The sequence below is a fragment of the Ascaphus truei genome, chromosome 5 (assembly GCF_040206685.1).
Source record: "Ascaphus truei isolate aAscTru1 chromosome 5, aAscTru1.hap1, whole genome shotgun sequence".
NCBI classification, from domain to species: domain Eukaryota; kingdom Metazoa; phylum Chordata; class Amphibia; order Anura; family Ascaphidae; genus Ascaphus; species Ascaphus truei.
The window spans coordinates 291455970-291482588 of NC_134487.1; the positions used below are offsets into that span (position 1 = coordinate 291455970).

At 45.5% G+C, this 26619-nt stretch overlaps 2 protein-coding genes across 2 annotated transcripts in view; both read left to right on the forward strand.

Moving 5' to 3' along the window:
* LOC142496161 (hemagglutinin/amebocyte aggregation factor-like) overlaps positions 1 to 26619 on the forward strand; it is a 178335-nt gene that overhangs the window by 123650 nt on the left and 28066 nt on the right. The window lies entirely within an intron of this gene.
* On the forward strand, positions 5905 to 24684 carry LOC142494328 (hemagglutinin/amebocyte aggregation factor-like). Its single transcript, XM_075598887.1, has 5 exons — positions 5905 to 6076; positions 9605 to 9695; positions 16434 to 16622; positions 23086 to 23238; positions 24489 to 24684. Exons 1-5 carry the CDS (start codon positions 5905 to 5907, stop codon positions 24526 to 24528), a joined length of 645 nt encoding a protein of 214 aa, XP_075455002.1. The 3' UTR covers positions 24529 to 24684.

The window sequence follows — 26619 nt, forward strand, 5'->3', positions numbered from 1 at the left end:
GGGTTGTTTTTTCCTATTAGATAAGTGGAGCAGTAATGTTAAGGTGCCGAGGTATATGTGTAAGTGTTAGTCGAGGTCACACACACACACACACACACACACACACACACACACACACACACACACACACACACACACACACACACACACACACACACACACACACACACACACACACACACACACACACACACACACACACACACACATTATATAATATAATATGGAAAACAGACGCAAAAAACAATCAAGAACATAGGTAACAAAATGTAATATATACTAACAACATTAAAATATATAGAGTCTGCACTCACACTCTGTTTCCTACATGCATAGCAGGGGGTCCGCGGGGTGTCAGTCTCTGGCTCCAGCCGGTGTTTGCCTCAGTGTTCATTTTGACGCGTCCGTCTCAGGGAGCCACTGAAGGTACCTGACCGACCTGTTTGGCGTGTTAGATCACCGCTATAACTCGGATCCAAAATGCCCAACGCGTTTCTCTGTTTCTACGATGGCTTCATCAGTGGTAAACGAGAGGCGTGTCCATACCAGTATAAGAAGCCTGTTGTTGACATGGATACCAATATAAAGAAGACAGAGGGGTCTTTTCTTGTAGCCTTCATAAAAGAAATCGCAGCGCCGGTTAGGCCACCAGTTTTTTTAGCGTTGCTATCACGGTATTCAGAAAGCCTCGAATATCTGCGATAGCAAAATGCCCAAAACTGGCGAGGAGTCAGCAACGTGATTTTGACCTCTCTCTAAAGGGCTCACTTGACGATCTGCAGTGATCTGGCCCAGCTGTATAGAGATCTGCACAGAGAGAGCCGCCTCTGCCTGGGCACATCTCACCAGTGATTGCAGGGTTTTAATAAAATGTTTAATACTAGTGTACGTGAGCAGGGGGTCTCCAGAGCAGAACCGCATTGATTTCAGGTCTGGGGACACCCTGCTTCCCGAGATACAGGCCCCGTTATGGCGTGCCGGTATCTCCTATGCATTTAATTGTCTTGCGTCACATGACCGTGGGAATAAAGTGCATGGGGATTACGGCATGCCATAACGGGGCCTGTATCTCAGGAAGAAGGGGGCCCCCGGACCTGAAACCAACGCGGTTCTGTTCCAGTGACCACCTGCTCACGTACACTAGTATTATTTTTTTATTATAACAGCTTAATTACCTTAGAAGAGAGGGAGAAAGAAAGGGGTAGGCGGGGTGAGAGGAGGAGGGGCACTGCTCAGTAATTTATTTATATATATATAGGTAACAGAGCAGATGGCACACAAATATAGATGAAGACAGGTGCTTAGTCCCATATGAATAAATATATTCAAAGGCTCCTTAGCAGGCAGACCAGATAATCCAGGGAATCCAAAGTAGGCACAGCAAGGAAGAGACAGCACACTTGTTAGCAAAAATAATTGTATTAGTAAAGCAGGCACAAAACACCTGTGCTTTACTAATACAATTCTTTTTGCTAACAAGTGTGCTGTCTCTTCCTTGCTGTGCCTACTTTGGATTCCCTGGATTCTCTGGTCTGCCTGGTAAGGAGCCTTTGATTTTATATATATATATATATATAAATATATATATATATATATACATATCTTATACTATATTAGTGAAAGCACTGTATGCCTGCCTGCCTGCCTGCCTGCCTGGATGTCCGGTGTCCCTAGGGGAAATCTGATTGGTCCCCTGGCCCGCCCCCGCACACCTCTCATTGGCCTGAGGCGGAGTGACGGGCCAAAGGACACACAGGGACACAAACACACACACACAGGGACACACACAGGGACACACACAGGGACACACACAGGGACACACACACAGGGACACACACACACAGGGACACACACACACAGGGACACCACACACACAGGGACACACACACACAGGGACACACACACACAGGGGCACACACACACAGGGACACACACACACAGGGACACACACACACAGGAACACACAGGGACACACACACACACACACACAGTAGGGGGGGGTGTACATTAGCAGCATGTATAACCCGGGGGGTGGGGCTCACATACCCGCCGGTCCCGGAGCCTCCGCCTCTTCCTCCCCGAACATCAGCCTCCACACCCGCACGCACCTCCTCCTCTCCACGTGTCTTCCGCGCTTTCAGCCCCCCCCCCCCCGGCGCCGCTACAGTCAGCGGAGGAGCGAGCGCCCGGGACACAGCTGGGGAGCGGCCACAACACGCTGCCTCCCGCCTCAGATCCACGTGGGACCTTCCGGACGGGTGACTGAGCGGCCTTCACCTCCCCTCACCCAACCCTCACTCCCTTCACCTCCCCTCACCCAACCCTCACCCCCCCTCCACCCCCTCCCCCCCCCGGTGCCGCTACAGTCAGCGGAGGAGCGAGCGCCCGGGACAAAGCGGGGGAGCGGCCACAACAAGCTGCCTCCCGCCTCAGATCCACGTGGGACCTTCCGGACGGCTGAGGGAGCGGCCGGACGGCTGAGGGAGCGGACGGACGGGTGAGTGAGCGGCCTTCACCTCCCCTCACCCACCCCTCACCTCCACCCCCCCTTCACCTCCACCCCCCCTTCACCTCCCCTTCACCTCCCCTCCACCCTCCCCTCCACCTCCCCTTCACCTCTCCTCCACCCCCCCCTTCACCTCCCCTCCACCCCCCCCTTCACCTCCCCTCCACCCCCCCTTCACCTCCCCTCCACCCCCCCCTTCACCTCCCCTCCACCCCCCCTTTACCTCCCCTCCACCTCCCCTTCACCTCCCCTCCACCCTCCCCCTTCACCCCCTTCACCTCTCCTCCACCCCCTCTTCACCTCTCCTCCACCCCCCCTTCACCTCTCCTCCACCCCCCCTTCACCTCTCCTCCACCCTCCCCCTTCACCTCCCCTCCACCCCCTTCACCTCTCCTCCACCCCCCTTCACCTCTCCTCCACCCCCCCTTCACCTCCCCTCCACCCCCCTTCACCTCCCCTCCACCCCCCACCCCCTTCACCTCCCCTCCACCTCCCCCCCTTCGCACCACCTACCCCCCTTCCCACCACCTCCCCCCCCTTCCCACCACCCACCCCCCTTCCCTCTACCCCCCCCTTCCCACCACCTCCTTCCCACCACCTCCCCCCCTTCCCACCACTTCCCCCCTCCTCCCCACCACCTCCCCCCCCTTCCCCCCTCCTCCCCACCCCCTCCCCCCTCCTTCCCACCACCTCCCCCCCCTTCCCACCACCTCCCCCCCCTTCCCACCACCTCCCCCCTTCCCCCCTCCTCCCCACCACCTCCCCCCCTTCCCCCCTCCTCCCCACCACCTCCCCCCCCTTCCCCCCCACCACCTCCCCCCTTCCCCCCTCCTTCTCCCCCCTTCCCCCTTCCTCCCCACCACCTCCCCCCTTCCTCCCCACCACCTCCCCCCCCTCCCCCCCTTCCCACCACTTCCCCCCCTTCCCACCACTTCCCCCCAACCTCCCCCCCCTTCCCCCCTCCTCCCCACCACCTCCCCCCTCCTCCCCCCTTCCCACCACCTCCCCCCCTTCCCACCACCTCCCCCCCTTCCCACCACCTCCCCCCCCCTTCCCACCACCACCCCCCCCTTCCCACCACCTCCCCCCCCTTCCCACCACCTCCCCCCCCTTCCCACCACCTCCCCCCCCTTCCCACCACCTCCCCCCTCCTTCCCACCACCTCCCCCCCTTCCCCCTCCTCCCCACCACCTCCCCCCTTCCCCCCCACCACCTCCCCCCCTTCACCATCAGTACAGCCACAGCAGCGCTACCACCGCACATGGGCCGTGTGGACCACTCCCCACCCAAATGCCACACCCACACCACAAACATCCCGGGCAACGCCGGGGCTCTCAGCTAGTATATATATATATATATATATATATATATATATATATATATATATATATATATATATATATATATATATATATATATATACAGTTAGGTCCGGAAATAATTGGACACTGATACAAGTTTTGTTATTTCGGCTGTGTACCAAAATACATTCAAGTTACAGTTAAATAATGAATATGGGCTTAAAGTGCAGTCTAGAATGCTTTAATTTGAGGGTATTCACATCCAAATTGGAGACAGGGTTTTAGAATTATATCTCTTTAATATGTAGCCCCCTCTTTTTCAAGGGACCAAAAGTAATTGGACAATTGACTCAAAAGCTGTTTCATGGACAGGTGTGGGCTATTCCTTCGTTATTTCATCATCAATTAAGCAGGTAAAAGGTCTGGAGTTGATTCCATGTGTGGCATTCACATTTGGAAGCTGTTGCTGTGAACCCACAGCATGTGGTCAAATGAGCTCTCAATGCAAGTGAAACTGAGTATCCTTAGGCTGCAAAAAAGAAGAAAATCCATCAGAGAGATAGCAGGAACATTAGGAGTGGCCAAATCAACAGTTTGGTACATTCTGAGAAAAAAAAGAACGCACTGGTGAGCTCTGCAACACAAAAAAGCCTGGACATCCACAGAAGACAACAGTGGTGGATGATCGTAGGATCCTTTCCATGGTAAAGAAAAACCCCTTCACAACATCCAGCCAAGTGAAGAGCACTCTCTAGTAGGTAGGCATATCATTATCCAAGTCTACCATAAAGAGAAGACTTCACGAGAGCAAATACAGAGGGTTCACCACAAGGTGCAAACCATTCATACGCCTCCAGAATAGAAAGGCCAGATTAGACTTTGCCAAACAATATCTAAAAAAGCCAGCCCAGTTCTGGAACAGCATTCTTTGGACAGATGAAACTAAGATCAACCTGTACCAGAATGATAGGAAGCATACCACGTCATCTGTAAAACACGGTGGAGGCAACGTGATGGCATGAGCATGCATGGCTTACAATGGCACTGGGTCACTAGTATTTATTGATGATGTGACAGAGACAGAAGCAGCCGTATGAATTCTGACGTGTATAGGGATATATTGTCTGCTCAAATTCGGCCAAATTCAGCAAAGTTGATTGGATGGCGCTTCACTTTACAGATGGACAATGACCCAAAACATACTACATAATCAACCCAGGAGTTTTTTAAGGCAAAGAAGTGGAATATTCTGCAATGGCCGAGTCAATCACCTGATCTCAACCCGATCGAGCATGCATTTCACTTGCTGAAAACCAAACTTAAGGCAGAAAGACCCACGAACAAACAACAACTGAAGACAGCTGCAGTAAAGGCCCGGCAAAGCATCACAAAGGAGGAAACCCAGCGTTTGGTGATGTCCATGCTTTCCAGACTTCAAGCAATCAATGCCTGCAAAGGATTCTCGAGAAAGTATTAAAAATGAACATTTTATTTATGATTGTGTTATTTTGTCCAATTACATTTGAGCCCCTGAAATAAGGGGACTGTGTATGAAAATGGTGACAATTCCTAAACGTTTCATACAATATTTTTGTTCAACCCCTTGATTAAAGCTGAAAGTTTGCACTTCTATTGCATCTCAGTTGTTTCATTTCAAATCCATTGCAGTGGCGTACGGAGCCAAAATGATGAAAATTGTGTTAGTGTCCAAATATTTCCAGATCTAACTGTATGAATGTATATGTGTGTGACAATAAAATGAAAACACCTATCCGCCCCCTTAACTATTACAAAAGCTGCCTAACTGTATATATATATATATATATATATATATATATATATATATATATACTGTATATATATATATACGACCTTGACTAAAATGTACACATATACCTCTGCACGTAAACGTCACTGCACCACTTATCTGGTAGGAAGAGACAACCCTTAACTAGAAGACGAGATATCCTTACATTGTGCAAATATTATGGCTGGCAATTAATACAAATATATGGTAAATAAGTGAATGTTATTAGCAGGGCAGCTGGTTATTATATTAGGGGAAGGCACTTGGGATGGGCTATAAAAGCCCAGAGAATGTGGGACTGCTTGATAGAGATATTAAACAGGCTTCAGAACCTCTCCGGGATCCAGACTTCCCACAGTACTGTTGTCATGAAGGTGATGCTGGTTCTGTTACTGGGTCTCACTGTAGCATTTGCAGACAGATCCGGAGAAGCAACACTACCTGAGAATGCTTCGGGAGATGGTAACTTTGGTCTTGCTCTGTGATTGCTGTAACTTATGGTGTCTGTCACTTCTGCGCTTATCTCTGTCTCTTTATCGTTATATGCTGCTCCAGCTGCACCTGAGGCTCTTACACCAAGACGTTCTTACATCCCTAACAATTGATAAATAGGAAAAGAACATAGATCTCTCTATACTGCACTCTCCCATACACTAGATTTGTAATGATAGATTTATTAATATTTAACATTTAGTAGGTATATTTTAAAGTATAATCAGAATATTTAATGTCACAAATATGTAGGTGATAATGTTATATACAGTGAATTGCACAAATAAAAATGTGATTGAACCGAGGAAAATAATGAAATTGTAATATCTCTTTATTTATAGACGTTGGTATATTGTGCATATAGCTATCTGAGCTGTTTGGACTCATGCTATTATCCTTAAAATAATCTAATATCTAATTAAATTTAAAGATGAGAGCAGTGATGGTAATAATATACTATCATCTATTTGAGTCAGTGTACATATTGTGTGTGTATATATATATATATATATATATATTCAAGAATGAATAGATGATACCATTCTGAGGCAAACAAAATGCTTTTACTTGTGCGAGCTCTCGAGATACACTGACTGCCGGAAGAAGAGATATGTGTTTCTCAAAAGCTCACACAAATAAAAGCATTTCGTTAGCCACAGTTCGGTATCATCTATTCATTCTTGATTATTAAAGCTCGGCTAACACGGTACAGATACCTCTATATCTATATATATATATGTAGTCTGGTTAGTATATTACTAGATGGTAGTCCTCAGTTAGCTGATTCTGGCCGTGAATAGTTAAAAAACGCAGATAAATAAGCCCTGCGCTCCTATTTAGTATATTGTAGGCTATTAGGTACTGCACAAGAATTTAAGCATTCGATACTTTGTTTCTTATTCTCCGTCGGGAGCAAAGCTGAGTTGAGGAGCTAGTAGAATGTTAGTACGCCTCGGTATCACATGCTACTGACGTAATGACGCCAGGACGGTGACCGACACACATTTTGTGTAATATGACGCTCTCTCACAGGTCCCTAACAATTGTGTCCATATTTAACCCTTTCACTGCCATAAGGGACTGCACCTCATTGCATAGCACATGCATTTCTGGCCCCTGTCACAAGGAATGGGGTACGAGCCCTTTTGAAAACAAAATACAACTTCTCCATTGGCAGAGAGCTCACATAACTCAAGAGGAAGAAGTGTAAAATGCAAACAATGAAATCGGATTTAAAACACGGATTTTGGGTGTGTGTCCAAATCTTACAATCCTGGAATAAGAACGTTCCGTTTGTGAACAAAACTCTCAGGGGTAAATTAGAAAAACCGTGGAAAAAAATCTTATATTAAGGAATTGGTTAACACCGAATACGCCTCACATAAGAGAATGCAAACCGGAATGAATGTGGATTATGTTATATGATAGCAGAGATGCAATAAAAGATCCAGAGAAAGGAGTTACAAAGTTATATAATAAATGGGAGAATGATTTGAACTTCTTTTGACAACGTAAAAAGAATAGGTAATACAGGTGTTTGAGGGATCAAGGTGGTTTCTATTAAATCACATGATAAAGTAGAAGAGGTGTATATACAAGTATGGAAGAATAATATTTTCACATTATTTCTATGTATAGCTATAACCAGGGGTTTGTTTTCCATAGCTATAGGAAGAGTCATGCTTTGTGTTTCATTGCGTTATGGTTTAAGTGAAATTGTGTGTGTGTGTGTGTGTGTGTGTGTTTGTGTGTGCGTGCATGCGTGCGTGTGTGTGTGTGTGCAGAATATGTTTTCCCCCTGGAACTTACTTTAATGCTGAAACCTTACCTTATCTATTAAACTCCCCATGTAGAGTCAGAGAGAGAGAGATGCACCGGCTGTCGGCCTTGAGAAGATGAGGTAGCTTAGCACATGAGTTTTCTTTTTGTTTAATCTGCTAAAATATGTTGCAAAATGTATAACCAAGTAACTGCAAGAAAAACAGGATAAAGAAAAGTAAGATGTCCAATGAAGTAATAAGTGCTGACACTGTGATATTATGTATGCCCGCCCCTTCTTCTGGTATAAGATAGCTTACTTAGAGCCTATAGTTCAGTTCATTTATGTTAGATCAGACGCATGTCTTGATGTTTATGTGAATGTTACTCTTGCAAGCAGCCGCTGCAATAAAGTTTTTCAACAGATTATTTTTGCCTAAAAAGAATGTGTGGTCCTGAGTTTTTCCACGACACAAGCATTAACATAAATAAGGGTGCTCAGGCAGTCATGAAGGGGTTAAGATAGGAATTGATAGGATAATTATTCACAATGTTGTATTATGGATATTGTTACATTTACTGACAGCAAAATGAACACTGCTTTTCTGTTTCTGTTTGTGTATGATTTAATTTTGTTGAATTTAATGTTTGGTAAAACAGTTATTAGATATGGAGATATACAGGTGCGCCGACAAGTATTAAAATTGCCATAAACTTGCCTTGGAAAATCTGGGGCTATCACCAACAAGATCTAGGTACGTGCTGGGTACATGCTTCAACATTTCAGTGACATTTCTGCAGAGACTAATGGCCCATCGGATTGACACAGCAGGGGTCCCTGGCAATCCCATTCAGTTTGAATGGGACTGCCAGGGACCCCCGCTGTTAATCCGATGGGCCATTAGTCTGTCTGCAGAAATGTCACTGAAATGTTGCAGCATGTACACAGCATGTACCTGGGTCTTGTTGGTGATGGCCCCAGATTTGTTTTAGAATACTCGTCGACACTACAGTACATATACTTATGTTGTATCTGCTTATATGGAAATGGTATATGATGTAAACATTTTGTTGTAAAATAGAATCCTATTTTCTTTAAATCACCCATATTTCTCTTAAATACATTATATGACAGGTACAGGATCTAACAGTGAAGTGATTAGGGAAGTAATATAGAGGAAAATCAAGAGTAAATGTCCTTTATAATAGAATAATATGTTCTTTAATTTGGGATTTGACGGCACTGACACTTTACAACAATCACCTCTCTGCTATACTTAGTCCACATAGACTTACTGACATGAGCTACTTACTATACCACATACTCCTAATACACTCATTACCTAATGCACTTCCTACTACCCCCCTCATACTGCAGTTAGCGCATTAACATTTACTGCTATTACCTTCTGCGACACGTAATGCACATATATATATATACCTCAATCAGTAACACCTGCTCTGCCTCACCTGTAGTAATACGCCTTCACTCACTATTGTTACTCTCTCTGCCACGCACATTGCTCTTTCATTTATTAGTGTTCTCTCTGGTGAAGATTTGAATAACTCCATTACTATCACCCATCTCTTTGGTATTTTAGTATATTTTCAACTTCCAGTTAGTATTCCATCACTATTCCTAATAATCTCATAATCGTAACATAAAGTTTCTTGGTAATCTCTAAAAAAAATAATAATAAAATCAGACTATATAACATCTATTCTTTGTATTTTTTGTAGGAAGCACAAACGATACAAGATGGGTCAACAACTACAACCAGCCTCTTAATTTTGTGTGTCCAGATCATCAAAGCATCAGCTTAATCATAAGGTAACAGTGTTCCCATGCGATAGTGGGATTCAGTGTTCATGAGCGTCGGAGTAACTGTGTTGGTTCTGGAGAATACTAGGTAATTTAGCAGGAAGAGACACATTTTGATGGACCAGCATGAGAGCTTGTTATAGATATAGCTCATTCACCAGCTCTCACGACCTCACTTGCAGATAGACAGCTCCCTCTGACAGCAAAGGGTTTGTTTTGTGTTGCATTGGTACATAAAGGCAGAGATCTGGCTGGATCCAGTAGAAGGTATATTTGTTTCTAATGGGTATGAGTGACAATCAGGGCCAGTTTAACCACTTGACAACTGGGAATTCCATGTAGCAGCAGGGCTGCCCACAGCTTGAGAGAGCTGGGACTACTGTCCTGGGCCCAGGGAGTCAGGGGCCCGAGTATCCTGCCAGCGACACTAGCATGTGCCAGTTCTGCAGAGGTGTCTCTCTGAGGGGGCCTGCTGGGGGCCGGTGGAATTGACAGGTACCTCTGTGAACACCCTCTGTCAGGCACCTCTGCGAGCCTTTCTGGAAGTCTTCCAGCAGGGCCCCTCCATCCTCCAAGGCTTCAGGTAAGCACACTCTGTACTCACCCTCCACCTCCGTCATCGCCCTACCTACTCCCAGGCCCTTACCTCATTCTCATCCCTCCCAGGTACATAACTAACCCCCCCCTCCCACATGACACATAACTAACCCCTCCTCCCCCATGACACATAACTACCCCTCCTCCCTCGTGGCACATAACTACCCCCCCCCCCCACAGGACAATGAGAATGTACAATCAGTATAATATTCTCCTTTTGAATGTAAAATAAATCTGTAATTATACATTACAGAATTGTTATTCATTCTTTTTTTTTTATATAACTTGTATTTTTATTGAGATAAGGTACAGGTACAAATTATAACGTAGCATTAACAGAGGCAGGAAAAGTATATAGTAACTAATCTGTCGAATTATTACAATGCAGGAGGGGTGACGACAGGACAACATGAGACGAGACTAACTTAGACAACATTCATCCTTCGGTGACTTGACAGCTACCGCCTTGCCCGTATATATATAACATACCTCCAGATGAGGGTGGGGTAGGGAGTGACATAAGGGGGAGGGTAAAGGGTTAGAGAGGGTAGATCTTCCCGTAGAGGTGGAGGACGGCCGCGGGAAGGTGCCATTTCACGTACAATCGCTGAGACCTAAGTATTTGAACCTATATCTGTAGCCCTGTTACCTTGGATCTTCAAGGTTCTATTTAACGTATCACTGATGTCTGTATTATCAAGATGAGATGTAGTTGGGGCTGACCAAAGGAGAATGCATCTAACGCTATCAATGCCAGATTGTGGTACGCTCCACCCCGGGGATGTCTGTTTGGGCCAGCCAAGGTACCCAGATCTTTAGATAATTGATGCAAGTATCGTTAACTAGACTCGTTAATTTTTCCATCTGGCAGACAAACCAAATCTTGTTCCGAATCTTGGGGATAGAGGGAATTTCATTAAGTTTCCATACTGCTGCAATCTCGCACCGGGTCGCTAGGGCAAGGTGCCCAATTAATTTATTGTTTGCATTTGAGAGCCCTGCCAATGGTCTGTTCAGCAAGAACAGGCACGGGTCTAGGGGAATCGGGAGGCCCAAGATCCTCTGAGTCCAATCCCGAATTTCTTCCCACAGAGGTGCGATCCGAGGGCAGGACCACAGCATATGTAACAGGTCAGCCGACTCTCCGCACTGTCGGGGGCAGAGTGGGGAGAGTCCCGGCACATACCTTGATAATTTTCGTGGGCTGTGGTACCATCTCATTAGGACCTTATATGCATTAAATACGGCCAGTCGATCCTGTCGAACGCTTTTTCTGCATCCAGACTTTACATCATATTTTGTGATTTTCCTCTGTTAGCCAATTCTATCAGGTCAATGATTCGCCGGGTGTTGTCCGCTGCTTGTCTACCTTTAGTAAATCCGACTTGATCTGGATGTATCAGTCTGGGCAGGATCCGACTTATTCTATTGGCCAGCAGTTTGGCGTATATTTTGATATCAGTATTAATCAGGGAAATTGGTCTATAGCTTTTGCATTCCAGCGGATCTTTGCCTGATTTATGGATTAGTGATATAGACGCCTGAAGCATCTCTCCGGGGATTGGGGCTCCTGCTAAGATTGCGTTAAACATTCGGAGCAGCCTTGGAGCAACTACTTTGCAAATTTTTTTTGTAGTAAAGCCCTGAGAAGCCGTCTGGGCCAGGGGCCTTGGACGGTTTCAATTCTTTGATCACCGTGGTTAATTCCTCAATAGTAAAATCAGCCCCCAGACTCTCTCTGTCTGCCTCGGTGAGTTTTGCTAGGTTTGAGTTTGCCAGGAAATCTCCTAGTGCCTTGTTTTAGGGGTATGTGCCACTTTCTCCCCGTTGTATAGAGACTCATAGAATCGACCAAATTCGTCAACAATAATTTTAGGGTTGGCCGAAATGGAGCCTGAGTTTAATCTAATCGCTTGGATATTATAGTTGGCCTGCCTGTTCGTAGCAGTCGGGCCAGCATCGTATCTGGCCTGTTAGCCCTCTCATAGAATTTCCTTTTGGACCAACATAACGAATTGTCTGCCCTGGACGTCAAAAGCATATTTAATTCAATCTTAGTATCTTTCAATTCCTTGAGGAGCTGCGGATCTGTTTTTTTTTATGTCTCTCAGATAGGGAGCTTAAGTTAGTCTGAAGGGTGATAATTTTAGTGTCCCTTTCCCGCTTGCGTCTCGCCGCGACACTTATCAACGTGCCTCTTAGGGTCGCTTTGTGAGCCTTCCAGAGAATTAACTGAGATTCCACAGTGCCTGTGTTGATTTCAAAGAATTGGTTAATTTCTTTACCAATGTGTTCGCCTATATCAGGGATTTTTAACAGATATTCATTCAGTTTCCAGTTTGCTCCAAGCCTGTCGTATTTAATTTGGTTACACCTTAGCCCAATAGGTGCATGGTCTGACCATGAAATATCATGGATTACCGCTCGGACGACCAACGGGATCAGTCTACTAGAAACGAAGAAGTAGTCGATTCTACTTTATGAGTTGTGAGGGTGGGAGTAAAACGTATAATCTCTATCTAGCGGGTGCAATTCCCTCCAAATATCTGATAAATGGTTCTTCCGGAGGCCTGAAGTCAGGGAGAGTCGTACTTTCTTGTTGTTTTCTTTAGGGGAGCTGGATCTATCTATTGCTGGCTGAAGGGTTATATTAATGTCCCCTGCTATGATGATATGGCCATGTGCCAGGTGTGTAGGGTTTGAAAGAAGGTGTCGAAGAATTTTGCGTCTTGCTCGCAGGGAGTGTATACGGCTGCTAAGGTGATAGGTTGCTCATGTATGGAAACCGTTAGGATGATGTAGCGGCCTTCTTTATCTTTTTTAACTCTCTTAGCGGTAAAGGGTATCTTTTTGTGGAAAAGAATAGCAATTCCCTTCTTTTTTTCAGGGGCTGAAGAGAGGTAGAACTGTGAATATTGTTTATCCATATAACGGGGGGCACTCTTGTCGCTAAAATGAGTTTCCTGGAGCATCAATATGTCGGCACCCCATCTCTTATATTGTGCGAATGCTATTTTACGTTTAATGGGGCTATTGAAACCCTTCACATTATGTGAAACAATGTTAAGGGCCATCTAATGATAGTAGGTGTGTAGTGCAGATCATGAGCCAGAATATTACCCCGTTCCCAGGGCCGAGATATCCTTCTGTTGGATTGACTGGTGATGCGGTGGTAGAGGTTCCAGGTGGTCTATTGAAGTCTGTTCCTCCTACCGCCATGGGGAGAAAGGGAGGGAGGGAAGGCCGGGGTTGGGGGGGGGGAGACACATGAGGGTAAGGTGGGGAGGGGAAACATACAACATAATAAAAACAAAAAGACATCAGTGACAGCGTAAGCATTGTGTTTCTGTTAGAGAGAACAGATATATTTAGGAGGGTCTCCTCTGGGATGGTGCCAGTGAGATCCTTATGCCCATAGGCATGGCCTAACAGATCGTCCATAACGAAGGGGAAAAGGGGCAGCACAGAAGGAAATACACTGAATGACGGAATATAACAATCTGGAATACAAATCCCAAAGTTGGGGAATGGGCTGATGGTGAAGTGTATGATATCAAATGTACTTACACGGCCTTGTGTAAGTATTATCGCATCAGGGTTTCTTTTCTTTGTCTTCTTCTTTCTGTATCTTCCTTAAACCAAATTTCTTTTCTTCTTCTTGGTTCTTGATGGTAGTCTCTTCGTACTACCGTACGCCAGCAAAGTTTCCCACAAAAAGAATTGGTAACATAAAAGAGGGGTTTCAGAGATAATAAAATCCAATTCAAGAGGGGCCACGGTTAGTTACAAGGTGGTAACAGGGACATAAGTAAACAAATGCAGAATAAAAAACTGCATGCACTCACACGGGCAAATTGTGAGTGTAATCTTGGGGGGGTATCTGTATTCTCTTCACATCCAATGCAAATGAATAAAAACAGTGGATACTCCTGTGAAAATAAAGGAGATCAAGGTTAATGGGAATAGGGGAAAGTAAAAGATAATACAGTACTCACATGACCATGTGTGAGCCCCCACGTGGAATGGTATCTTTTCTTGCTTTTCCGGTGCTGCAGCAGTTCTTCCAGATGAAAGAGACGCTTGGAGTTCAATCCCAAGTTGCAAAAATACTTTATTAAAACATTAAAACACAAAAAGCCCTTAGGTCTAACACCAAGGGGGCTAAAGATTTAAAACGCCAAGTGGTCCTCAGGAGGTGGTTGTTCAGGGCGCTTGGTGCGCAGGGAAACTTAACCCGCGTTCGGGTACAGTCCTTTGCTCCTCTGCCCTGCTCCTGTACGGTGGCCTCACTAATTCAAAATAGCTCAGAGGTTTGAACAATGCGTTTCGCCCTTTCTTGGGCTTCCTCAGGTTCCGTAGATGGGAGTGGATGGTGTCTTGGATATATATACATATCAGGTAGCCAATCCCATACCACCCTCTGAGCCTACTCCCTCGTAGGAGTAAAAAACAGGAATAAAAACGTCTGTGTTTGGGTTTCTAGCTGCTTATGCCCAAATCAAGTGCAATAAATAATCAAATAAAGCTTAAATCCATATATAATATTTAAACTGATGTGCAAAACCTAATATCCACATGCTAAATAATTAATTAATTAAATTGATCTGTGTTTAAATAAATAAATCACGCGATGAGAATAAATGATCCTTAAATCTTTTAAAGTGTAATTGATTCCAAAGAAGCCTTACTAATCAGTGATGTGACTTAATGTGAAATATATATCAAAGTGTTACACATGAAGGACCCTAAATGTCCTCAAACTGTAATTAAAAATAGTGATATACCTTAGACATAAAAAAACGTGATAAGAGAAGGACACTAAATGCCCTCATACATATAATCAAATAATACACAATGATATTAATACATAATTGATCCACACAAAATGATAGTAAAGCATTGGTAACATTGAATTAAACACATAATCATTTCAATGACATGAATTTTAATATAGTTAAGCACCCAATGATAGCTGATGGTATGATAAGGTTATTTAAGCCCTTGCAATAAACCTTCTAAGCTAAAGGTAAAAAAATTAAACATTTATAAAAAATTAATTAATTTCCTATACCGTAATTTACAGTAGGAAATATACATGAATGAGTTAACTTTTATAGTGTAAATCTGTTAAAAAAATTAGCCGCAAATAAGTACGCTAATACAATTATATGAGGTAATAAGTACATGATTATCTCGTGAAAGGAAAAAACTTTAAATACATCCTTCCCAATAATTGTAATTAAACATCAACGTGATCTTGATAGATACATGTAAAAAAGGGATAAAGTCAACCAAAAAAAACCGGTATAAATAAATGAAAATCAATGCATTTGAAGAAACATCTGCAATACAAATAGGAGGGAGAAGGAGAAAAGAGTTACTTAACGTTGGACTGGTCCGCCTCCTAGGGACTTGAACACGGCCCATTACAGGGAAATGGGTCGAAATAGACCCCCGCCAGCACATCTTGAAACAATATTTATATTAATTTGTACCGGCAATACATCAACTAATAACTTTTGTAGATAACGCTAAATGAAATTTTACAAACACCTCAAATAACTGACATCAAGAGATTGAGTCTATAGAGGTATGGTTATATCTATAGGGATGCGCAAGAGATCCCACCCCGAAACCTCTAAACCTCCCTCTAGGTCTTGTATGGCCCTACCTTTACCCCTATAGTAACCTTCTGTACGACTCCTACGTATACCTTAAGCTGTGAATAATCTAAACTCCTCCTTCTTTCACCTTTAATTCCTGATCTGTGTCTTTTAAGAGACATGAAGAACGTCTGTCAGATCCCTCTAACCTCCCCACCTATTACTCTGATATCCCCCCCATTACTCTGATATCTTCCCCCCCCCCCCTGTTCGGATACCTGAGGTTGTCTTTTTTGTAAATTTCGTGCAAAAAATGCCGGTATTTAGTTAATTGTTTGCGCCGACGGGTTGGAGCTCAGTCATCCATGCACCACCGCGCCCAGGCTCCGTCTCCGTTATTCATTCTAATGAACAATATACATTTTGAAAGTTATTTGTGTTGGAGGGATGGGGCTCTTGGCTAAATGTTCACCTATGGCGCATAATACTCTTGTACCAACCCTGGATACTAGACACTTGCCATGACATCATCTTTATGTTCCTCCAGTGAGCATCAGAATAGCTACAAGGACAAAGTCTGGGATCTCGGCTGCAAGGAAACCTTCAGCAAACTTTCATCCTGCTACTGGACCCACTACGTCAATTTCATGAAAGAAAAGTTGGACTTCATGTGTACATTTGGCACTGTCATAAGTGGCATGGACAGTCACTACGATAACGAAAAGGAGGACAGGAGGTAAAATCACATGCTAGACAACCACTCATTTTAATGTAATTGGCTTCCTTCGAAAAATTCAATCCCCCGTAAAGTCACTTATTTATTTATTTGTTTGCAGTGAAAATGAATGTTTCTAATTTTGTTCTTCCCCCTGTTATTCTAATCTGAGCTGTTACTTATTGTTCTTCTATCTCTTTGGCGAATGATGGCTGCGTAATTAATGTGCACAACACCAGAAACAATAGATTGGCAATGTACCTTTTATATACAAGCGTATACAGTGTTGAGGAGATAGTTAGTCTTTCGTTCTTCCAAATATGCTCCATCCCATTTTCATTCTTCTATTGATTATATTCAAAAAGTGTCCATTGCTGGCCAAGGCAGACATAGCTATCAATTTTGTCAAGTTGTATTCCAATATATATGTGTAGCCCTCCTGGCCCGGCATCCTAATGAGTTTAAGTGCCTCATTCATTGGCTTACTCAGTCTCTATTACCTTGTCAGGGTGCTGGATTCATGCAGTTCGGGCGTTAGTAATGCAATGATGGGCGCCAAGAACTTTATTCATACTAACAGCAGTTTTATTTATCATAGTCGATAAAGCATCAATCACAACATATATGTTACATCTGGTATAGTCTCTTTAGTTTTTATTGCTTGTGTTTTCTGTATTCTCTTCCCTAGCTGCACCCAATCTCGGCCCGCTAGGGAGATGTTAAGGATTTGCCTCTGCTCGGGTACTGAATGCTATCTCATATCTTTCTGGGTGAGAGTCAGCTATGGACCCTCCGATTGGGCTGATCCAGCTATACCTCGGGGCTGCAGCTTGGGGAACATATTCTAGGCATAGTCTTCCTCTACCTGAATCACTGGAGCCATTACTGGGGACACTATCTGGGTAGGGCACTATTGTTTCCTATAAACCAATAAAGGGGTCCTTGCCCTATATCCTAGGACAAGGGAGCGCAAACTTTTTGAGCTGCTCTCCCCTGCCTGCTCCCTCTCAATCTCACGCCCCCTTACCTAGTTTGGTGGCGTCAAATGACGCCGCAGGGTCACATGACACAATGTCACGTGACCCCGTTGCCATGGAGACAGACATGTGACGTCACTCCACATGACACTGCTGCGTCATTTTATTTTAATGCTTTGGGGAAGGGCGCGGTTCCTCTGCAACCGCCCGTGCCCCCCACTTTGCGCACCGCAGTCCTAGGATATAGAATTTTTATTCTAAACATATAAACACTTTTCACAGTGAGATCCCTCCTCTGTGTCTCCTCCAGGGAACTTCCTTCCAGAAACATCTCTCTCAATATATATATATATATATATATATATATATATATATATATATATATATATATATATATATATATATATATATATTGAGAGAGATGTTTCTGGAAGGAACTTCCCTGGAGGACTGTGAATAGTGTTTATATATATATCACACAAAAAAAGAGACATACAGAATCCCTTAATATAGCACTCACAAAATACCTCAAAGATAAAGAAAATATATATAAGAGACAAAAAATCCGGACCAAAGTCAAAATTGAAAAAATGGCATAGATTTTAATGATGAGCAATAGGACACACTTAACAATTTAAAAAACATAAACACACTAATGGCAGACTAGCAGCAATAATGAGCACGAACACTGTACAAGAGAATATACCGTATACAACAAATCAAGAAATGTCACTGGAAACTAAACTGTACAGCTAAGGAGTGTATAAGTATCAACTAATAACCCTAAAATAAATGGGGTGATACAAATAAGCTGAAGAGTAAAGGCACCCCTAAATACTCCTAATTGCCATAGATAAGCAATAACAGGGAGACCAAAAGATATAAGATGACTAAACTTATATGTGTTGAAATAAAGCACACATCAAAATAGGAAATCTTAAACCAAGGGGGAGACACAGGGGAGAAAAAGGAGACAAAAATAACTCAACCCTGTGCAATACATTTCGTGTATGTTAGAGTGCTATTTTGGGGATTCTTTTCTTCTGTGTCAGTATTCATATATATATATATATATATCCTATGATGACATCAGTGGTCAGGGGCTATTATTCTGCCTTATGAAGGGCTTCAGCTATTTCCTCAGGTGACAGTTGACCTTCCTCCCACCAGTGATCGATGATAGGACCATACACCAGCAGTACCCGGGTCCTGTTTAAACTGGCAACGTAGCCCTGAAACATTGGGTCCCACCACTTAAGGGGTTCCCCGGGCTGAGGTTCTATATGTGGACCGGACCGTGTGTCCATCTGGGAGGACACACCAGATGTAGCTGACAGTTGGGACAAGGATGATTCAATATAACGACCTGAATGACCCCGGGGATTTAGCTACCAGTATCTGCCTGGCATCGGGTATTTCTCCCTCAGTCATCATCTGACCACCCATCTCTTCCACCAAAGTCCCAGTCCCTTTAATCCGTTGATATTCCAGGGGACAGATTATCACTGGGGAATTTGATCAATACTAAAGTGGATGCCGGAGGGGCTGAAACTATGGGACTACAGGTCAAGGGTAGAGGCCTAGCATGGTCCTGGACAATGCGCTCAGGGTTGGGCTTACACTTAGATGGCAGAGCAATGGCTGGTGACGGGGCTGGTAAACTGGGCTTATCAGTGTCCATGACCAGTCCAGTATGAGTAAGCTTGGGTCGGCCACAACCCCTCTGGGGTGGTACAGGGGCAGTGTTAAAGGATCCATGGGTTCGATGACCTCTTCCTCAGAGCAGGGTCTGTGGTGGAGTAGGGGCAATGTTAAGCATTCCAGCACTCACCCCAGGAACTCCTGACTCATGTCTCGTGAGGCTGCCTGGGGAGCACAAGTTCGGCGGCGATTACGTCACATCCGGCTGCGCAGGAAGTACATCACCCCGCAGCAAACCAAACAGGGCTCCTCCTGGATCCTCATATGGTAAGGCCGCAGCGGACTCCTGTTGGATGGAAGACAATGGGGTCTCACCCATCTGAAGGTAGGAGATGTCATCTAGTTCCACAAGTTCCTCAGCGGGCGGATCTTTACAGCGCTGACCACGGCCTTCAGGATGGACATTGCTGGATCTGGACTCTGCCGCAGGACACAGGTTGGGGAACATCTTTCTCTTGCAGGTGTCTGGAAGCTTGCTTCTCCTTCAGAAGAGGAGGACCAGGACACCTCCTCTGGCTGTGATGTTGGGGCGCCTCGCATCCCCTGGCAGCAATTGGCATGGAGCAGGCTGGCTCCGGCGCCACCAGGTGAAGCACACCCAACACCCCCAAGGCAGTCAACTCACCCTCCCTGCGCACCGACACCGGTTCCAGTCCTGGAGCCATCGGGACTTGGAGCATGGAAGCTCTCACAGGAACAAGAATGCTGGGGCCTGGTTGAGCAGGTAGCAGGACACATAGGCTCACAGGTGGCCCTGCAAGGTATAAGTTGGCGCAGGCTCCATCCCACGACAGTAGAGCCCAGTCATAGGCTGGCAGGGACACGGGTGTAGGACAGACCGCAGGGGCCGCACCGGATGGTGTGAAGGCCTGGTCTACTGGCTGGAACACAGCGGAAGGTGGTACAGGGCTGGTAGGCTGCATGTACAGGGCCCCACAGTGCTGGCACCACGTGGTAGGGCTGGTGTCACCCCCTGGAAGCCGGCAGTTGGGGCACACACAGCGCAAGTGGTGTTTCCCATATACAGTGACTACCAGGTAGCCCCCTAGCAAGTAGTAATTTGTCAGCTCCAACTCCGACATTTTCTTGAGATAAGGTAGAATAGTAGCAGCTAAGCAAGGCAGCTCTTCTCTCTCTCACAGCTGCGCAGAACTAAAGTACAGCAGGGTGTTTTAAACTCCTCCCATAGCAGAGACAGAGTCCTGGATTCATTCTTGAGTGTTGCCCTCCCCCAGGTGGAACACAGAGCAGGGGCAGGCGGACCAAGGAGTGACTTGGCTCCGGCTGAGCCAGTCACATTGATGGGTGGTGTCAGCTTTTGCTGACAAACAGCATTGAATTGTTTTGCAGAACTTGTAGCTTGCTTTTGCAAACCCATGCGGTTTCAGCGGGAACGCCATCTTGTTTGCGCAGCACATGCTTTAGACTCCATTTTAGAGCACACTGCACAGTCCATTAAAATTAGGTACACAGAGTCCCTGGTGATACATCATGGGCCCGTTTCTCATATTTTCATTGTAGAAGAATCAATAGAAATTAGGTACACAGGGTCCCCCAGCTCCAACTGAAAGGGGCCTGTCCCTTTTTTGAATAAGATGAGGGGTACATGCTCCCTGGATCATTCCCCACGGGTGCATCCCCAGGTGCACATTTTCATGTACCCAGGGTCCCCAGCAACAACTAAAAAGCCCCTACCCCAAATTTTCTGTTAGTCAACTTGAAGGGTACACACGCTCTGGATTTCCTGTCAGGGTGTGTCCCCAGCCTACAACTGAAAAGGCCCTCTCCCTATTCCGAATATGATGAAGGGTACATGCTCCCTGGTAACATGCCCTCAGGGTACGCCCCAACACAGTCTCTCTTTGGAAAGAGTCTAGGCAACACTCTCCCTGGATTTCCGTCAGAGTGGTCCCCCCTTCCTTAACGCGGATGGGTGCCCAGGGTCCCTGGTGGAGCATCAGCGGCCTGGCCCCAGCCCCTTTTTGCTGCCAGCTGCAATATCCTGAAAAGCCTGCCCTGTTGCTGCATCTCAGCAGCGCCTCCAATTGTAGCACTTCCCACCCCCCCTCCTGGAGGGTCCAGGAGAGATGAGCTTCCGCGATGTTATGGGGAACAGGACAGGCTTTTGGTGATCCTCAAGTTCTCTTAATCGGTGTCAGCACCTCCAGTCACAGTAGGCTCCAGCAGAGCTGGATGCAGTCCCAGCCATGACAGTCTTTTCTCACATACCTCTGCCCAATAGACTGCTACTTAGACAGAAGTATATAAAAAGGGTCTTTATTGGTGCCGTCACTGCAGTTGGTGCATCATAGTGGAGAATGGGTCCCAGACCCCTGGATGGTGCTGGCCAGAAGGTGATATTGAGGCCTTGTGCTCTGCACAGATCTTGAGCTCACTCACACCCAGGAGGGGCTGAAGGCACATCTCACTCCCAGCCGTGAGGAACTTGAACTGCCTCTCTCCCCCAGGAGAGGCTGAGGTAAAATTCCAATCATTTGGAGTGCATCCTCCTTAATGTAGTAAGGGGAGGGCACACTGTCTGCACCATGATAGGCTATAACACAGAGGTGGGGGGGGGGGTAAACCCACAGGATAACCTGCCACTCTCTGTAGCTATCATAACTTACGTGACAAGAAGGCAGAAAGGGAGGGTATTTGTCACCTTTTTTACCCACCATAACCTTAATAAGTGTGGTGAATACCTACTCTTAGTCTCAAACCAGCATAGCCAGCACAACCAACCTCACACTGATGATACCCATCAAGGTTGAAACATGTCTGTGAGTGGGTTTACTGGCTTTGCATCTCACTCCAGCCTATGCTTAAAAGCTGTGTTTAAAGCAGCATGCATTGGCTTAAGGGTTGCTCGTGTAATATGAGCTTGACACAAAAGGTGCATTTGCATGTCATTTCCCAGAATCCCTTGATGCAGTGGAAGTGCTGTGTGCTGGGCGATAATGGTGAAAGACAGGGTTGCAGACCTGTCTAAGACATGCAAATGAACATAAAGTAATATTTCCATTTGCTATATGCTTTACTGTGGAGGGTTTTTGTCACTTTTTTTACCCACCATAACCTTAATAAGTGTGGTTTATATATATTTCTTAATATCGAATGTAATGCTGCTGACAATGACCCTAATTATACATAATGTATGTGAGAACCCCTCAGTTTAAATTAAAAGTAATATGAGGTACGAGTGTAAAGTTGTCTTTTTGTATCCTTCCTGCAGACATTTACTCTCATGCCTTATATTGCTTTTCATTTAAACTGAGGGGTTCTCACATATGTATAATTAAGGTAATTGTCAGCAGCATTACATTCGGTATTGAGAAATTTAGGATATTTGATAAACCTTTTTGCTGATGATCGGCCGGTCGAGATTACTCTGTGTACAGTGTCCCCAGTGTGACAAATTTAGTCAGATTCTAATTCCTATTTTTTTCTTTTTTATTAGTAGTCCTTTATGATTAGTCCTTTTTTGCATTGATTTTTTCAGGAGGTTTTTTCCAGTCTGTTTCCATGTGTGTTATTTTAGTTTTAATTTTTAAATGTGTGTATCTCATTGACAACGCTTTTGTATCAAATGTTTATCTCAACATTTTACACAAACTGTACCTTTAACTAAGGCTTCCTTTTTGATTTTTCCCTTGCCATCAGACACTGCAGAATACTGGTTTCATACTGGATAATATGTCAGCTGACCTCAGAAGCCTGCCTCATGATAGGGATGGTTGGGACAGTGTGGTTGGGTTACTGGTAGACGCTGGGTTGGAAGCTCTTCGAATGACTGTCTTCTTCTCCAGGTGGAAGTATTACTGCTGCATGGGGAATGAGTTTTTCGAGCAAGACTGCCAGTGGAGCGGAGACGTCAATGGTTTTGATGCTAACCTGAGATGGGAAGCACCCACCGATTACTACCTTGTAGGAACATCCAGTTACTATGATAACTTCAATGGGTAAGTATGTGTCTCCTGCACGGTGAATCCCTTTTGGACGTGAATGTATTTTTACGCTTTCAGTTTTCTTTCCGAAACAGCCATCACTTTTGTTTTTGTCTTCTTGATTTACATAGTAATAGCACCGGCCCACACTGCTCATCACAATCTGACACTAATATGTTTGTGGGGAACTGAGTTTCAGACACTTTCTCTAGGGATCAAACAGACACTCCTTACAGTAATTATGGAATGATTAGGAAATACTCATTGAGAATGGATCGATGCTTGTTCCTACATCTATCTTTTATTCAAAGCTGAATTATTTGTTGTAGATCAAGTATCAATTATTTGTATTTACTTAAAGCACCAGTCTGTGCTGCCTATTTCTTTTAGGGTGTATTGTTTTTTTATATTACCTGAACTAGAGACGATTTATTGCTCGGGTGCCATGGTCAACCTGGCACTTGCCGCCACCGGGAAGCTGGAACGTTATCAAGAGCTGACATTGTGGCTTTCAGTTGGTGGCCCTGGTGCCATATACAGAATATGTCGCTTTTGGTATCACACAGACACAAGAAAACTACAAATATGCCAGGAAACTTCCAGTCTCCAGAGAGACCTAAAGATAAGGGAACAGTACAGGGGGGTTTCCCCAAGATCAGGTACAATTAAATATATATATAAATACACACACTAAAAACTGGGGACTGCTGCTTTAACCTTTTCAGTGCCGGGGTCTGATTGACACCCACTCGAATTCCGGCACTTTCGGGTCATGTGATTGCACCGGCTGCTGGAAATGTAAGTGGGCGGGATCCACTTCTATTTTGATCAGGTTAGCTGGTCCGCCCCCTCCCCCCCCCGCCCCTAGAAAATTAGCAAGTGCCGATAACGGACCTGGTAAGTTATAGGGGCCTCTGGCATGCCAGGACCCATGCCATACTAGTTATGGTATAAGAGCACTGTAAGGGTTCAATACAAAACCGCACAAAACACTGCCTCCAGGTGTTACCGCGGCTCATGGCAATATGCCGTGGCTGGTTGGGGGGGGGGAGTGGCGATGCAGCCACGGCCGGCACAATGCCGTTAATATTCCGAAAGCAGAACCGCGGCAAATGAGGATTGTGAGAAATTCAACCAGGTTACATGTGAATGTAAAGATAGAAATAGAAAGAAATTGAAGTTTGCTGTTGTACTGATTGTTCATTTTAATTTGAAGATATCCCAGTCTCGGCAGTCACTGTAAATACATTTTCTTTGTCCCGCAGGGAAAGAAGTTGGAGATACTATTACTGTGCCAAGAGCTAAACCAAGAGCAATCGTCCGCCAGAGCTAAACGAAGTTTGCTGATACATAATCTGTCCAGTGATTGTGCATATGATTATTTGTGCTTTGGACGCTATTGTGCAACTAATTGCAAATTAACCATTCAGATCCTGTTATAGTAAATGATGGAATCAGAAAGTGTTGTTGTTTATTGTGACAAAGGGAACTATTCTATAAGCCTTCATTAAAAAAATCGCCGGCCCGGTTATGCCGTCAGTTTTTTGAGCATTGCTATCACTGTAAGGCTTGGGCTTTGGTCCAACCCCGCAATGCATCCCGTGACGAGACGGGTGACACGCCTCACACTGAGGTTGCGCACAGGCACCGTGCGGCCAGGCGTGAGGACACCGCAGGGATCGGGCTTAGGCTCCACCCTCCTGACACGTGACATCTCGATTTACGCGCCTCACGCTAGTGCCAAGCTACCCCTACCAGGATCAGGCTTAGGCTCCGCCCCCGCAACACATCCCATGACATCACAGAGAACCTTCCTCGCGCTCAAGCACCTACTCGCCGGCGCTGTATTACCAGGGATACGCACAGGGTTAATACCATTACCGGTTACCCCACACCTGCAGTACATTCCGCCCCTGCCTACCAATTCACCGAAAGGGTTTGATTACTCATTACTCCCAGGCTGGTGCAGCCCTGCCAGTGGCTGTCACTTCCTTATATGCTCAGCCATCCCTGCTCCAAGTTGGCTGAGCATAACCGTTGCTATTGTGACAAAGTGCTTACAGTACCTGAAGCATCCTGCTGCTTTCCTTGCCTTGCGCATTCTGCCCGTTACCTTCTCGTTGAACCTGACCTCTGATTGTACCTGGACCTCTGCCTTCTCTGACCCTTGACATTGGCTTGCTTTTGGACTCCCACCTTCTATTCTCCTGGACCCCGGCTACGAACCACGACCATCCGACTTCTCCAACCCCAGACAATGGTCAGTATCATGACCATTCTGACCTCTCTTACCCAATCCCGGCTACACGACTACCACTCTGCACTGCGGATGAGATTTTGTAGGTCGGTGTATTCCAACATCCCCACCTCAGCCTCGCTCTCCCGTCCTGTTAGAGGTGAGCACCCTGTCATGGAAGAGGGGGTTTGGCCCGGTATTAAAGGGGGTACACCCCGTTTGGCCACCCCCTGCTCTCACGAGGCGAGGGGTTAACTGGAATGATGTCCAGTACTGTAATTATGCCCCTGCTTCAGCACCAACTGTGTATCCCCCTGTGAATATGTATTGTTCCCATTCCAGTGTCTGCACCAACACATACACGGGGATCTATGCGAGAGGGAAAGGGTTAATGTTAATTCTGTGTTTATGGCCCTTTGTCCCTTTTCCCGCCTTTGCAGGCGCCATTTTGCAGTTTCTCCATAGGTCGCCAATGGGGCTCAATACAATCCTATGGAGATTCCGGTGATTTGGGCCCGTTTCCGTAGAAGACCTGCAGGTAGCGCTCGAGAGGAGGAGCGGTGGGTCCACATTGAAAGTGAATGGAGTAATGCATTTCAATGGGGATTCCTGGAAGCCGACCTCCGAAGACGAGCTGGCAGCTTGCCAGACCGCAAAACCACAAGAGCGGCAACATTGTCAAAAAAGAGCTTAGATCGCGCAATTGGCGTGGGAACTAGGGCCTCGGTCAAGTTCACGGCCAATTGGCGTGGGAACCTTTGTTCTAGGGCACCCAGAAATAAAATTCCTTTTGCCCCTAGATGTTAGGAATACCTTCACTTGACCCCAACAGGATCCGACAATTAATGGCGACGAGAAAGGGTCGCTCCGGCCAGGAGGGTCCTACTATTGAATCCCATGGCGGTGCCGGCCCATGCATTTCCTATGGAGGCGCCGGCCCTATTGATTTTAATGGATGGAAGCCGCGTGAAAAAACGGCTAAGTCAGAATGGGCAGAAACTTGGAACCCATAACTACGGTTCTGTTCAACCTAGAGGGCTGAGATTCGGTCACCATGTAGTCATAGTTCTGGCAGGATTGCATGGCAAATAGCAACCCTCTCGGGGCAACAGAATGGAGTCAGGGTAATGGTAAAATTTAGGTTTCTGCCATTGACTTGC

What these genes read in the sequence shown, in the direction of transcription:
- LOC142494328 (XM_075598887.1), top strand. Translation starts at nt 5,905, where the DNA reads ATGTGGGACTGCTTGATAGAGATATTAAACAGGCTTCAGAACCTCTCC. An exon ending in AGCATCAGCTTAATCATAAG is followed by an intron (nt 9,696 to 16,433) that starts GTAACAGTGTTC and finishes ATGTTCCTCCAG; the next exon opens with TGAGCATCAGAATAGCTACA. An exon ending in TACTATGATAACTTCAATGG is followed by an intron (nt 23,239 to 24,488) that starts GTAAGTATGTGT and finishes TTTGTCCCGCAG; the next exon opens with GGAAAGAAGTTGGAGATACT.